The sequence below is a fragment of the Macaca mulatta genome, chromosome 1, assembly GCF_049350105.2.
Source record: "Macaca mulatta isolate MMU2019108-1 chromosome 1, T2T-MMU8v2.0, whole genome shotgun sequence".
NCBI lineage: Eukaryota > Metazoa > Chordata > Mammalia > Primates > Cercopithecidae > Macaca > Macaca mulatta.
The window spans coordinates 38,290,738-38,303,132 of record NC_133406.1 but is presented as its reverse complement, the minus strand read 5'-3'; the positions used below and the strand labels follow the sequence as shown (position 1 = coordinate 38,303,132).

General features: G+C 38.9%; 1 protein-coding gene across 1 annotated transcript in view; it reads right to left on the bottom strand.

The window, feature by feature from the left end:
- Nucleotides 1-169: 169 nt before the first annotated feature.
- The window catches only part of XPR1 (xenotropic and polytropic retrovirus receptor 1), a 262,003-nt gene continuing 249,777 nt past the window's right edge, over nt 170-12,395 (bottom strand). The window contains exons 14-15 of the mRNA XM_015122502.3: nt 10,171-10,392; nt 170-6,442 (exon numbers count right to left, since the gene is read on the bottom strand). Of these exons, the coding sequence (XP_014977988.1) occupies nt 6,382-6,442; nt 10,171-10,392 (283 nt within the window). The 3' untranslated portion in view covers nt 170-6,381. The remainder of the gene's footprint in view (nt 6,443-10,170; nt 10,393-12,395) is intronic.

Sequence of the window (12,395 nt, the reverse complement as noted above, 5' to 3'; positions counted from 1 at the left end):
CTTTTTTTAACTTGGTAGGATAGTTTAAAATTTTCACCACTGTAGTCTGTTTGCCCTAACCCCATATGAAAATTAGTCCTAAGGGGAACTATGTTCAGGAATTCAAGAAACCCAGAGAGAAAAACACAGTCACACAAACCATTCACCAGTGACAAAGGAGTCAGCAAACTGTTGGAAAACAGAGAGAACTTGTAATAATGAAAAAAGGACAGAGTTTAGTAACCAATCACTTATTTTCTTTTAAAAACACATAACCACATTAACTTTTTGCTTTATACAACCATCTAGAAACTATAAAACAGTACCACATTGTGCATTTAACCTACTTATCAAGAAGGGAACTTCATAAGTCGTAAGAATTCTACCCATATAGGAAGGAAAAAGGAGACAGCTAATAGCATAATCACAGATACAACATGAGTCCAAGCAAGCATCAATTCTCCGACGTCACCTTTTCCATTTACCAGAGTGGAGACTGAGAAAGAGAGTAAGGGAGAAAAAAGAGGGAAAGAAGCACCCACAGAAGACTAATCACAATCCATAGTTACTTTTGACAACTATAGCTCAGGGTTTCATAGAATAGTATCATTTGACCAACACAGTGTGGTGGAGGGAGAGGGGTGAAGGAAACACAAATAGAAGGAGAGAGTTTGAACAGAAAAATACAATCTTCACCCTATTTCCCTCCTAAATACTCTTCATTGATACAAGCCTCTGTGCTAATCCAGAAAATGGCAAGAAATTAATCTTCACAACATGATAAAGAGTTCTGTTCTTTTTGCAATTGAAATGTGAGTGGCTCACAATTTTACAATTCAAAATAACAACGTCATGAACAATTACCCTTTAGGGAGTTTTCACAATCTTTCCCCCTATTCCCACCATGCTGGTGTTGCTATAGGGCAATCAGGGAAGTGCAGGTAGGGACTTCAGAGATAATGATCAAGGGATAGTGAGATGGAAGCCTGGCTCTTTCTTAGACGTCCACATCTTTCTAGAAGTACTGCAGTCTTTCCCTCCGACTTGTGGTGGCACAGAGGAAAGGGCATAGGAAGAACTAAGGTAATATGGTGGAAGTATAGTCAAGTAACTGGTTTGAAGGTATACAATATGAGACTGTGTACTTAGTAGATATACTGAATCCAAGGCAAACAACGGGTTATTTGATTGTCCTCCTTAGGTTGATGGCACCATACAAAAAACTGAAGGTGGCTTTGATTTGATGATAAAATAAACCAAAGGTTTGCTACAAGGAAACATACTTCAGTTGCAAATTAGTATAATGATTCTCCTCACTTTAAGGGAAACTCTCATCTTGTTCTCACTTCATCTTCCACCATAAATAAGCAAATATATTCTGGAAGGCTGTTTTCTAGGGGCAACTCAATATCAGAGTTTTGATAATTCATACAAGAAAGGCATCATGAGTCATGCCAATCAACAGGCTCCTCTCCGTTCTCAGGCAAACTTCCTGTATGGACTAACTTAGGCTCTTCCAAACCTAATGAGATGTTTTTACTTTTTCTTATTTGGTGAGTATGCTGGTTAAATCATTGGTTTGTAACACAACAAGTGCAAATTTCTTATGCTATCATATAATCAACTCTGTCCCACATTACCATGTGCCCTAACATTGTATAGACTTAAAATACAATGCAGAAAGTTGAGAGTTTGTAGGATTTACTATTAAGACTGATTTCTGAAATGCAGAAATGTATACGTGTTTGCATTCAGAAAACCTTTAACACTCCTTGTCTTGGCTCATGATCACAAGCAAGAAAAATTTAGATCACTCAGAAAAAGAATATGAACAAAGCTGACAAACTGGATTTATTCTTCTTTACCTAACTTTTGCAGAAGTTCTACCAAACCTTCAATTGTCTTCATCTGGTCATTAGAGAGATCTTATCTGTAATGACACTGAATTCCTATTATATTTGAGAAAAGTGTGGTGATTTTGTAGTTGACAGAGCTACAAATTCAACTTTTTTTTTCTCTCAGAAGCTATCTCAATTTTAAAAACTCAAATGTTGTACAGTAAGAGGTACTTGTTTTTTGAGAGGAAAATTTCATGTAAACCATTAAAAGAAAACAATAACCTGAAATCTGCTTACCAGATAAAGTACAGTTGTTCCAGAGTATCCCACGTTTTAAAATAATGCCACAGATAGGGTTATTTTCTTAATTATTTTCCTTAGAATAAGAAATTTTTGTAGTCACTGCTTAGAAAATTACATTTGGGAATAAAGAACTATTTCCTGAATAATGCAAAGTAATGGGGAAAAGATGATAGGAAAATAAAGGCAGGTCTTTCCCAGCAATTTAATAACCACTGAGCAGAGAGATGGAGGCATCAGCTTCGAGTCATCAGGCTCATGTAATTTCCTAACTGCCTTGCTGAGGCTTACTGCCAGCGTCCAACATCTTGCTCTTCTCTGCTATCTCCAAAGTTATTTTACTTATCATCAACTAATGTCTGTTAATCTGATACCTGTATGACTCAGTACTACTTTACTTTCTTTCTGTTCTTACCTTGCCCTGGTTCACCTATCCAGAAATGGATGAACTGCTTTCTCTAGTTACTGTGAATGTACTTTGGTCAAAGCATGGTAGAAAGATAATACATATCAACACGTTACTTCTGGTAAAAAGCTCAGTTAAAGTCATAGAACTCTCATGTTTAGAATATCAGGAAGTCAGGGATCCTAGCGGCTGGGGCCCATTTTCCTCTTTACATGGTTTTTATAAGTTACTACTGAGGTGAATGGTGTTCTCCCACACCATTGCTTCTGACTGAAGTTAAGCAGCTTGCCTAAGGAGCCTAATGGCAGAGTGCTGAAAAAAGTTGCACCTGGGTTTTTGACTACTTTCCAGTCTTACAAATGACCATCATAACCTAATTAATGATTTAATCTTTGATTTCATTGTTTCTCTGTATGCTGTGAAATCAACGATTATGCCACTGTAATGGCATAGGCAGCCTTAAATATAGGCACTCATTTGTGCATAGACAGTAAACCACTTTTGTCTTTTAATTTCTCTACACACATCAATGCTTTCTATACTATCATAAAATGAAAAACGAGTTTTATTCATTTACTTAGACTTCCTTTTCATTCCTTTGAAGAGTATTTTAATTGATATTAAAAACTGAGTGATTCTCCAAAATAAAACTAGAATTTCTAAACCTAAAATCAAATGAAGTTTTAACTTTGGTTAGGTTGCTGCTCCTTTAAAATGAGTATGTGATTTTTTTTTTTTTTAGATGGAGTCTTGCTCTGTTGCCCAGGCTGGAGTGCAGTGGCATGATCTCATCTCACTGCAACCTCTGCTTCCCGGGTTCAAGCAATTCTCCTGCCTCAGCCTCCCGAGTAGCTGGGATTACAGGCATGCGCCACCACGCCCAGCTAATTTTTGTATTTTTAGTAGAGATAGGGTTTCACCATGTTGGTCAGGCTGGTCTCAAACTCCTGAGATCGTGACCTGCCCACCTTGGCCTCCCAAAGTGCTGGGATTACAGATGTGAGCCACTGCGCCCAGTCAATGTTCATTTTTAAGAGTTCTATTGAGAATTTCAGTGTATGGGAGCCTCCAACCAAATTGCAGGGTGGACACAACATTCGCAACTGCTAGGGCATATAAAATTTAGGAGAGGAAAGTGCACATTGCCTTTTTTGAAAGAAAAAAATTAAATGTATGCTTTGTCTCCCAAGGTCTCTTGATGAGGAAAAGCCCTCTTTTCTCTTCACAGCTTTAAGAGGAACATAAAGCTGTGTACTTAAATACATATTTAAACTTCTGTCACATAGCAAGCTGAAAGTTACATAAGCGTTATTTTTGAATAGACTATGCTAATCTGACAAACACTTCAGAAAAGGATTACATCTATCATTGCATCATATGTGAAAGAATAAGACCGATTAGGGCCTAGAATCATAACAGTTGAAGAAAGACTAAACTGGCCATAGGATACATTAATGTAAAAACACTGGGGAATTCAAACAGCAGAAGTCAACGGGTAAGATTTTATGTGTGCCATCATAGAGATTCACTAATAAAGAATAAAGTTAACAATTCAAATGGCTCTGGATACACATTAGTACCACCAATTTTATTTATATAAGAAATGCCTGGTCCACTGGACTTTTCAATTTAACTCAGTAATAATTACTGCTGTTTCTTGACAGACCAGTGATATTTCCCCCATAGTTTTAAAGTATAAAAAACAGAATACTCAGGGGAAAAAAAAACCTCAAGTATAAATAATGCAACCTTTAATCTACCAAGGGTCACTAACTTGTTAACACTGATTATTATAAATGATTCAATTTATTTAAACTAAAAAGCATTAATTAAACATTTACTCTTCCATTTTGGGTCAAGGGACATGCTTGACAAAACACAAAAAAGCAATAGAAGCACAAAGTTGTATGATTTTTTCCAGAAAACAAAACAAAACAAAAAAACCTCGATTCAAAAAGGGAACAAATTTTGGAAGCTAGTCAGAATAAAGATGGAAGAAACTACTTTAAAAAGAAACTATTTGTCAGTTAATTGATAAAAATTTTCTAGTAACAGTAACTTTAATCTTACTGGAGTTACAACAGGGATGGGTAAAGACTTTAATACATGGTGGAAGTGCTGATGATAGAAGGAGTGTATTAAAGGGCAGTAACCGAATGTTTTGACTAAGCAAATGGTAATAATAGCTGCCCTTCCACTTATTTGTTCCTTTGTTTCAATTAAGCTGAAAATTATAGGACTAAATTTACTTTCATGAATCTGCTGGTATTGACTTGGAATTTTCATCTTGGTCTGGGGGTTATTAAAACACATTTTACCATGTCCTGGAATTTATATTAATTTTGTTAGATAATGAAATGCTAAATTTAACGCCAACCATATTCAATAATGTAATATCTCTTACGGCTTTCAGGCTTATTTGGATGACTAAGGAACAAAGGGAAGAAATGAGACAAAGAAGTGACAATGGGCACTGTGGACAGATCATAATAGTCTACTATTTCTAAGCAGTGTACTTCTCATGTATGACCAAGTTTAGATCCCTACAATTTTAAAACAGGTTTTCTATCATGGGATGGCATGAAATCCAATGATCATCCTTTAAAACTGCTGGGAGAAATGGCTGCCAAGGTCTTTTGTATCAACATAATGTGAATGAGGAAGGATAATTTGTTCCATGTGCTCAAAAATATAGTTTCCCCATGACAGACTTTTAATTTGATCAAATTCTGGCTAAAGTGGTTGAGCCCAGAAGAAAAACTATCTAGTGAGGGCACACAGAGCCTCTGAAATACCTCTGTCTTCTGATTCAGAGCTAGCAAAGGTCATGCTACAGTGACCATACATGCGGATGCATAATAAGGCATAGCTTCAGCTGTTAAGGTTGAAATATGGGCCAGTGTATTCCACATCTGTTCCTTAAAAAGTTAAAAAAATTATCAGAACCTCTTCCATGAAATTCAGCTGGTGGTGTGGTGTGGGATTCCTTGTTATGAGACATATGCTCAGGACTCTAAAGCAGCAGCAACTTAAGAAGTTAGCAATGAAACTTTGGCTTAAAATAAAAACAAAGGAAAGAAAAGGTCAAACTGGTACAAGTTGTCTCCTGAAAGAGGTATGTGGGACTGACCCTCATAAATGTCATCCAACATAAGTTTCCCCTGCCTTCTTTTACTGTTATCACCTTCATTGCACAGGAGTTATATCATTCTTTATGGTTAAGTTTCATAAATAATGAGAAAACTATGTGTAACAAATACATCATATTTCCCACCCACCCAGCAACCCTTCCCAAAATAAGAAAAGTTACACCAAATTAAAAAGTAGCTTCATGAATGAAGGTACTGCTTTAAGTTGCACTTTTCCTGCAAGTGCGGCCAGTGCCTTTGCGCTGGGTATGAAGGAAAGAAAAAAATTCTCCACATAAACTGACAAAAAATTTAAAAACCAATGTCCGGTTTCAACCAGTCAAAACCGGGTCGAGCGGAAGCCGAGATATCTCAGTACCGTCCCATCAGAGGGTCCCTGCAATGCCTGTTCTTCATCCTGATAGGTATCTATGTCCTTGTGATTGTAAACAATCCATAAGATACTATGTTTTGTTCCTTTAAACATCCTCTGATTGGCAAATGAAGTAAATATTTGTTTTAAAAATAGAAAATTAAAATTAAACCAGAAGAAAAGAAAAGAAACACAGTGAGCTTGTTTGGAGTCCATAGGATCCGATCCGGAAGAGCTCGGAAAATGTGTTATGTGTTTTCTCCTGTTTTCGGCTGGAAAGGTACTAGAGGTTGCGTTGGTCGAGGAAAGGATTGTAGAGTAGGAAAACCAAAGACGTGAATCTAGACTTCAGAAAATTCAAGTGTTAGCTTCATCATCTGTGTCTTCTATCAATACCTTAGTGTCACGAGCCTTGGATCTAGTGGTAACAAGGGGGACAAAAAGCACTTAGTCCATTACTCAAATATAAACACTTGCACTGTATTAGACACATTTCCAGTCTTACCACCATTAAACATACATCCCAAACAGGGACTATCTGCTGTACCAGATGGATTATTCTAGAGTTTCCAATTCAATTTCAGATATTACTGGAAATACACTAAGAAACTAGATCACAACCAGAGGAAGGTAACAAGAACAATGGCAGGATATGCGCAATGCAGAGGGTAGTCATCTGGGTTTGAGTACTGACATTGATTTTTCTTTTTTTTTTTTTGAGACAGAGTCTCGCTCTGTCAGCCAGGCTGGAGTATAGTGGTGCGATCTCAGCTCACTGCAACCTCCATCTCCCAGGCTCAAGCAATTCTCCTGCCTCAGCCTCCTGAGTAGCTGGGATTACAGGCATGTGCCACCATGCCCGGCTAATTTTTGTATTTTTAGTAGAGATGGGCTTTCACCATGTTGGCCAGGCTGGTCTCAAACTTCTGACCTCAGGTAATCTGTCCGCCTTGGCCTCCCAAAGTGTTAGGATTATAGGCGTGAGCCACTGAACCTGGCCACCTGACTTTGATTTTATGATGCATCTATTTAACCCTTTGAGTGCCTGTTTCCATCTCTGTAAGGCAGGAATGATAATACCAATTTCACTTAATACCACTTTCACCTCATGGAGACGGTGTGCATTATCAAGTGAGAGCATGGATGAAAAAAGCATTAAACAAACAAGAAACTGGTTGGTTCCTAAAATCCCAGCTCCTTGGGAGGCTGACATAAGAGGATGGCCTGAGCCTGGGAGTTTGAGACCAGTCTGAGCATCACAGTGAGACTCTGTCTCTTAAAAAAAAAAAAAAAAAAAAGCCAGGTATGATAGTGCACACCTGTAGCCCCAGCTACTCAGGAAGCTGAGGCAGGAGAATCACTTCAGCCCAGGAGCTCAAGGCTGCAGTAAGCTATGATCACACTACTGCGCTCCAGCCTAGGTGACAGACTGAGACCACATCTCAAAAACAAAAACAAAAACAAAACCCTACAAAACAAATGTAAGGAATTGTGATAAGGATGAGGAGGATGACAGATATAACACCACTTGAGGCATACATGAGAAACCAAAAGAGTTAGCCAGCAGAAGAGAAGACCTAAGGAGAGGCATAACAGTTATTTCTCTTCAAAGAGTTGACAACATACAATGCAGAAGAGGGAGGAGACTCATTATTAGTTATGTGAGAGAGCCCAACTAGGATCAAATGGTTAAAGTTACAGTGAAATTACAGTGAAGCATATTTCAGCCCAACATAAACCATCTACCACTATAAATACCAACAATAAAATCGAGTGGCTGAGTGCGGTGGCTCATGCCTGTAATCCCAGCACTTTGGGAGGCCAAGGAGGGAAGATTTCTTGAGGTTAGGAGTTTGAGACTAGCCTGGGCAACATAGTAAGACCCTGTCTCTACAAAAAATAAAAAATTAGCTGGGTAGAGTGGTGCAGGCTTGTAGTCTCAGCTCCTTGGGAGGCTGAGGTGAGAGGAGTGCTTGAACCCAGGAGGTTGAGGCTGCAGTGAGTCATGATCGTGCTGCTGCACTGATCCAACCTGGGCAATGGAGTGAGATACTGTTTCAAACAAATGAACAAACAAAAAAACCACACGCATTAAGGATATGCTAAAGGTTGCATGAGTGATAAAGTCAGTACTGAAACTCAGATCTTATTTTGGATTTCCTGCTCTCTCCGCTGCACATCAACCACTCCATTCCTAATGTCTTACTCTCGGTGCAATCTGGTTTCCCAGTGTTTCTCCATTAAACACCTGAAATGGAACAGAATAATCTATTGCCAAAGAGCCCCTTGTTTCTGAAGCAGAAATAGTCTATGTTTAGATTGCCCTCTGCTGGTAACTAACAAGGATAATTAGACTTCAAAATCAGGAGCTCAGTGAGGTCACCAACCACACTCAGCATTTTCTTCCAGTCCTTTGTGGCACTTATCTCGCTGACCCACTCAGTGCTCCCCTGCCCCAGCTTCTTCAAACTCTGCTTCCTTGGGATCACAGTACCAACCATGCTTCGTTTTGATGCCCTTCCTACTACCTCCCTGACTACTCCTGCCTCTTTTGTTTATTTTCTTTTTTTCTCTTGTCTGTTTCTTCCCTGGCTAATGTGGTTGAGCCAGGGAATAAGACTCAGTTCCCTGCTCTCTGCTTTTCTCTACCTTCTTCAGAGAACTTCCAAATCTCTATTTAAAGCTCAGCAGGTTCTACTCTACTCTTCTATATCCAGTGAGTTACTGATACTACCTTCTGTTTCTTACTTCCTTTGAAACATCTCCTTACATTCCTTTTGGTCCAACTCTAAGCATCCTAATCTGAATCTTCACTGCCCCATACATTAAAGTACTGCATAGCTTTTCATCTGGCTTTCTGGCCTTGAGTTTTCCCTTGCCTAATCTATCTTACACAGTGCTATTAAAACTTCCTAGGATACTACTTTCACAATGTCATTCTTCTGCAAAAAAATTCTCTGTGATTCGTGGCCGGGTGCAGTGGCTCACACCTATAATCCCAGCACTTTGGGAGGCCAAGGCGGATGGATCACGAGGTCAGGAGATCGAGACCATCCTGGCTAACATGGTGAAAGCCTGTCTCTACTAAAAATACAAAAAATTAGCTGGGCGTGGTAGCGGGCGCCTGTAGTCCCAGCTACTCGGGAGACTGAGGCAGAAGAATGGTGTGAATCCGGAGGGTGGAGCTGGCAGTGAGTGGAGATCGCACCACTGCACTCCAGCCTGGGTGACAGAACAAGACTCCATCTCAAAAAAAAAAAAAAAAAAAAAATTCTCTGTGACTCATTCCTGCCTACAAGATCAAGTTTGCATTTTCAGCCTTTTACAATCATACTTCATCTATTCAGAAAAATTATTCTTACTATAATTCTAGTCACATGGTTGTTCTTTCTGCACTTCATTTCTACCTTTATGTTCTTTACTGTGTCTCTAGTCTATTCATTCCCTTATCCTTTAGAAAACTGTTCATCCTCAACCTAAGTCTCCTTCATTCCAATCTACTGTGCTATCTATTGTCTCTAAATTTTGAATGCAGTCACCATATACTGTATATTTATGGTAACTTTTAGCAACATATGTAGTCAATGACTGATAAAAACATTGCTGTAGGTATTTAATAAGAAGATACAAATAATAATAGTTTATATTTAGTAGGCTCTTTCTGTGAGGGAACTGGTCCAAGTTCTATGTAATAATGAATGTAATCCACTTAACTGCCCTATGAGCAAGAACTATATTAATTCCAGTTTACAGATAAGGGGCAGAAAACAGAAATTAAGTAATTTGGTCAAGGCATAGATGGCAGGATTCCTAAAGTTTATAACATAAAAATCATTTGTATACAAAACATACAGAAGAGTCAAGTATTAATAAATCACTCTCCAACAACCTTTTCCTCCAGACACTGGATCTTTAATGCCAAATTACTAGGTTATGCATTGATGACATTTACTCTATATGCTCATTTAGATAGTCTATAGGTTATATCATATGGAATTGCTGCTTATTACTGTTTTTTTTGTAGGCGAAAAATGGCTGAGTATTGGCAATTTCATTTGGTTCAACCTGATAGCTTTGTAGCTTACATGTTACCCAATGCTAAAACCCAAAGGAAATATGCCTCACAGAAGTAGAAGCCATACATACTGAGAAGCGAGGCGAGGCCGGCGCAGGGATATGCTCTGGTTGTACTTCCATGACCGATTCTTCTGGCGGTTTCGTACCCCATCATCCTGGTCCATCATCTGTTCTAGGAGAGTCTGATCATCTGCGTTCAGGGGGGCCACAGAGATGTCCCGCACAGCACGGAATTCACCACAGTTATTCAGATGTTCATTCTCCAGGCGGAAGAAGTTCCACACAAATCGCCTTAGCAAAATGGGGTAGATCAAAGTACTTATGAAATTGTAAGATACTTCTGCTACTTGTAAACCTCCCAGGGTATCAAGTTTCCACTCATGGAAACAAAAACACAGAATTAAGGGCCTGAATATTAAAATAGGGAAAGATGGTGTTGCGGGGAGGTTGGGGGTGGGGGACGGGTAAGGGAAATTAAGACTAGACTACGAAAAAGGAAGGGACTCATGGAATGCAGTTTTAGAGTGCTCATTCTTTCAACTTATTTGACAAATAGTTACTGAATGTCTACCATAAGGCAGTAAAGGCACAGAATGACACAAAGCCTTTTTGTCCTTATGGGGTGTAATTTCTAGTAGTGGAGACAGACAATGAGCAAGTAAACAATCAATCGGCTAATGATAAATACTGTGAAGAAAATAAAGCAGGACAAGGGAATAGAGTATGCCGTCATTAAGACTGGTTAGGGAAAGCTTTGAAGACATGGCAGCTACTGAAAACCTGAATGATATAAAGAAGCAAGTCATGTAAAAATCCTGGAGGAAAGCCTCCCAGGCAGAGGAAAATGGCAAGTATAAAAAGGCAAGTTGGAAACAGCAAGGTCAGTGGGGCTAAGAATAAGTGAGGTTAAAATAGCAGGAGATAATGATGGAGGGGTGGAAGAGGGCCTATCCACAGAGGGCCTTATAAACCATAGTTTAAATTTTAGGTCTAATGGAGAACAATGAGAGAACAACAGGAGAATAAAGTGATTTGTTTGAAAAAGGTCCTGCCCAATGGTGAAGAGATCAAAGGGAGACAAGAACAGCTGAAGAAAGACCAATTAGAAGGGCTGTTACAGCAGTCCAGAAAAGAGATGATGGTGACTTAAAGGTGGTAATAACAGAAGTGATGAGAAGCAGACAGACAAAGGATTTATTTATAAAGATGGAGGTGACAGAACTTACTGACATGGGATGTAAGTGGTCTTAGGGTTTTCGGTCTAAGTGAAAGGTGACACCATTTACTAAGATCAGAGATGCTAGGTTAGAGTTACTCATCAGATATGGGAGAATTCAGTAGAGAGGTGGACGAGAGTCTGCAGTTCAAGGGAAAGTTTATGGCTAGAGATAGCATAAAGACAGCACTTCAAATAATAAGTTTAGGAATAATACAACTAGAGGAGAGAAGAGCGCAGAAGATTAAATCCTGGAACACTCTAATACTTAAAAGTTTGGGAGGAGGAGGAAGAACCAGTAAAGGAGTGGACAAGGAATAGCTAGTGAGACAGGAGACTGTAGTTTCTGAGAAGTCAAGAGAAGAAAGTGCTTTGCTGGGAAGTAAAGTAAGATAAGTACAGAGAACTGACCAGGGGATTTAGCAAAATGGGGAGTATGGATCTAATAGCATAGGCTCTGGGTGACTGTCTAGATTCAAATCATGACTTTACCATTTGCTAGCTGTAATGACCTTGGATTAGTTACTTAACCTATGCTTTGGTGTCATCAGTAAAAGACATGATAACAGTACCTACTTGCTAAGATTGCTGTGAGGATTTAATAAAGGTAAAAGGCTTAGAATGCTGTCAGCTACATAGTAGGCACTACAGTATTATTATTATAGATTATTAACAAAAGTGGTTTAGTTTGAGTATTGGGAATACATATTTGAATGAAAAAGAGAATGGGAGAGAAGTGAGAGTGGAGACAGCAAGTGCAGACATCTCTTGAAGAGTTTTGCTATAAAGGACAGCAGAAAGATTGGCAACAGTTGGAGGGAGAAAGCTGATCTAAAGATGGGGTTTTTTGTTTGTTTTAAATGGGATAGAACATTTGATTTAATTAGTAAGCAAATGATTTTTAAAAAAGAAATACAATAGTCATGAGGTATTTTTCTTTTTTTACTAGAATTTCTTTTAAAAAATTGATGAAGTAGCACCCATGAAAGAGAAAGAAGTGGGTGGGGAGGTGGCAGCAGCGATGGGGAGTTCAGGCGCCAGGCCGAGGCATTCAGGAAGGGAAGGAAGGGAAGGAGTA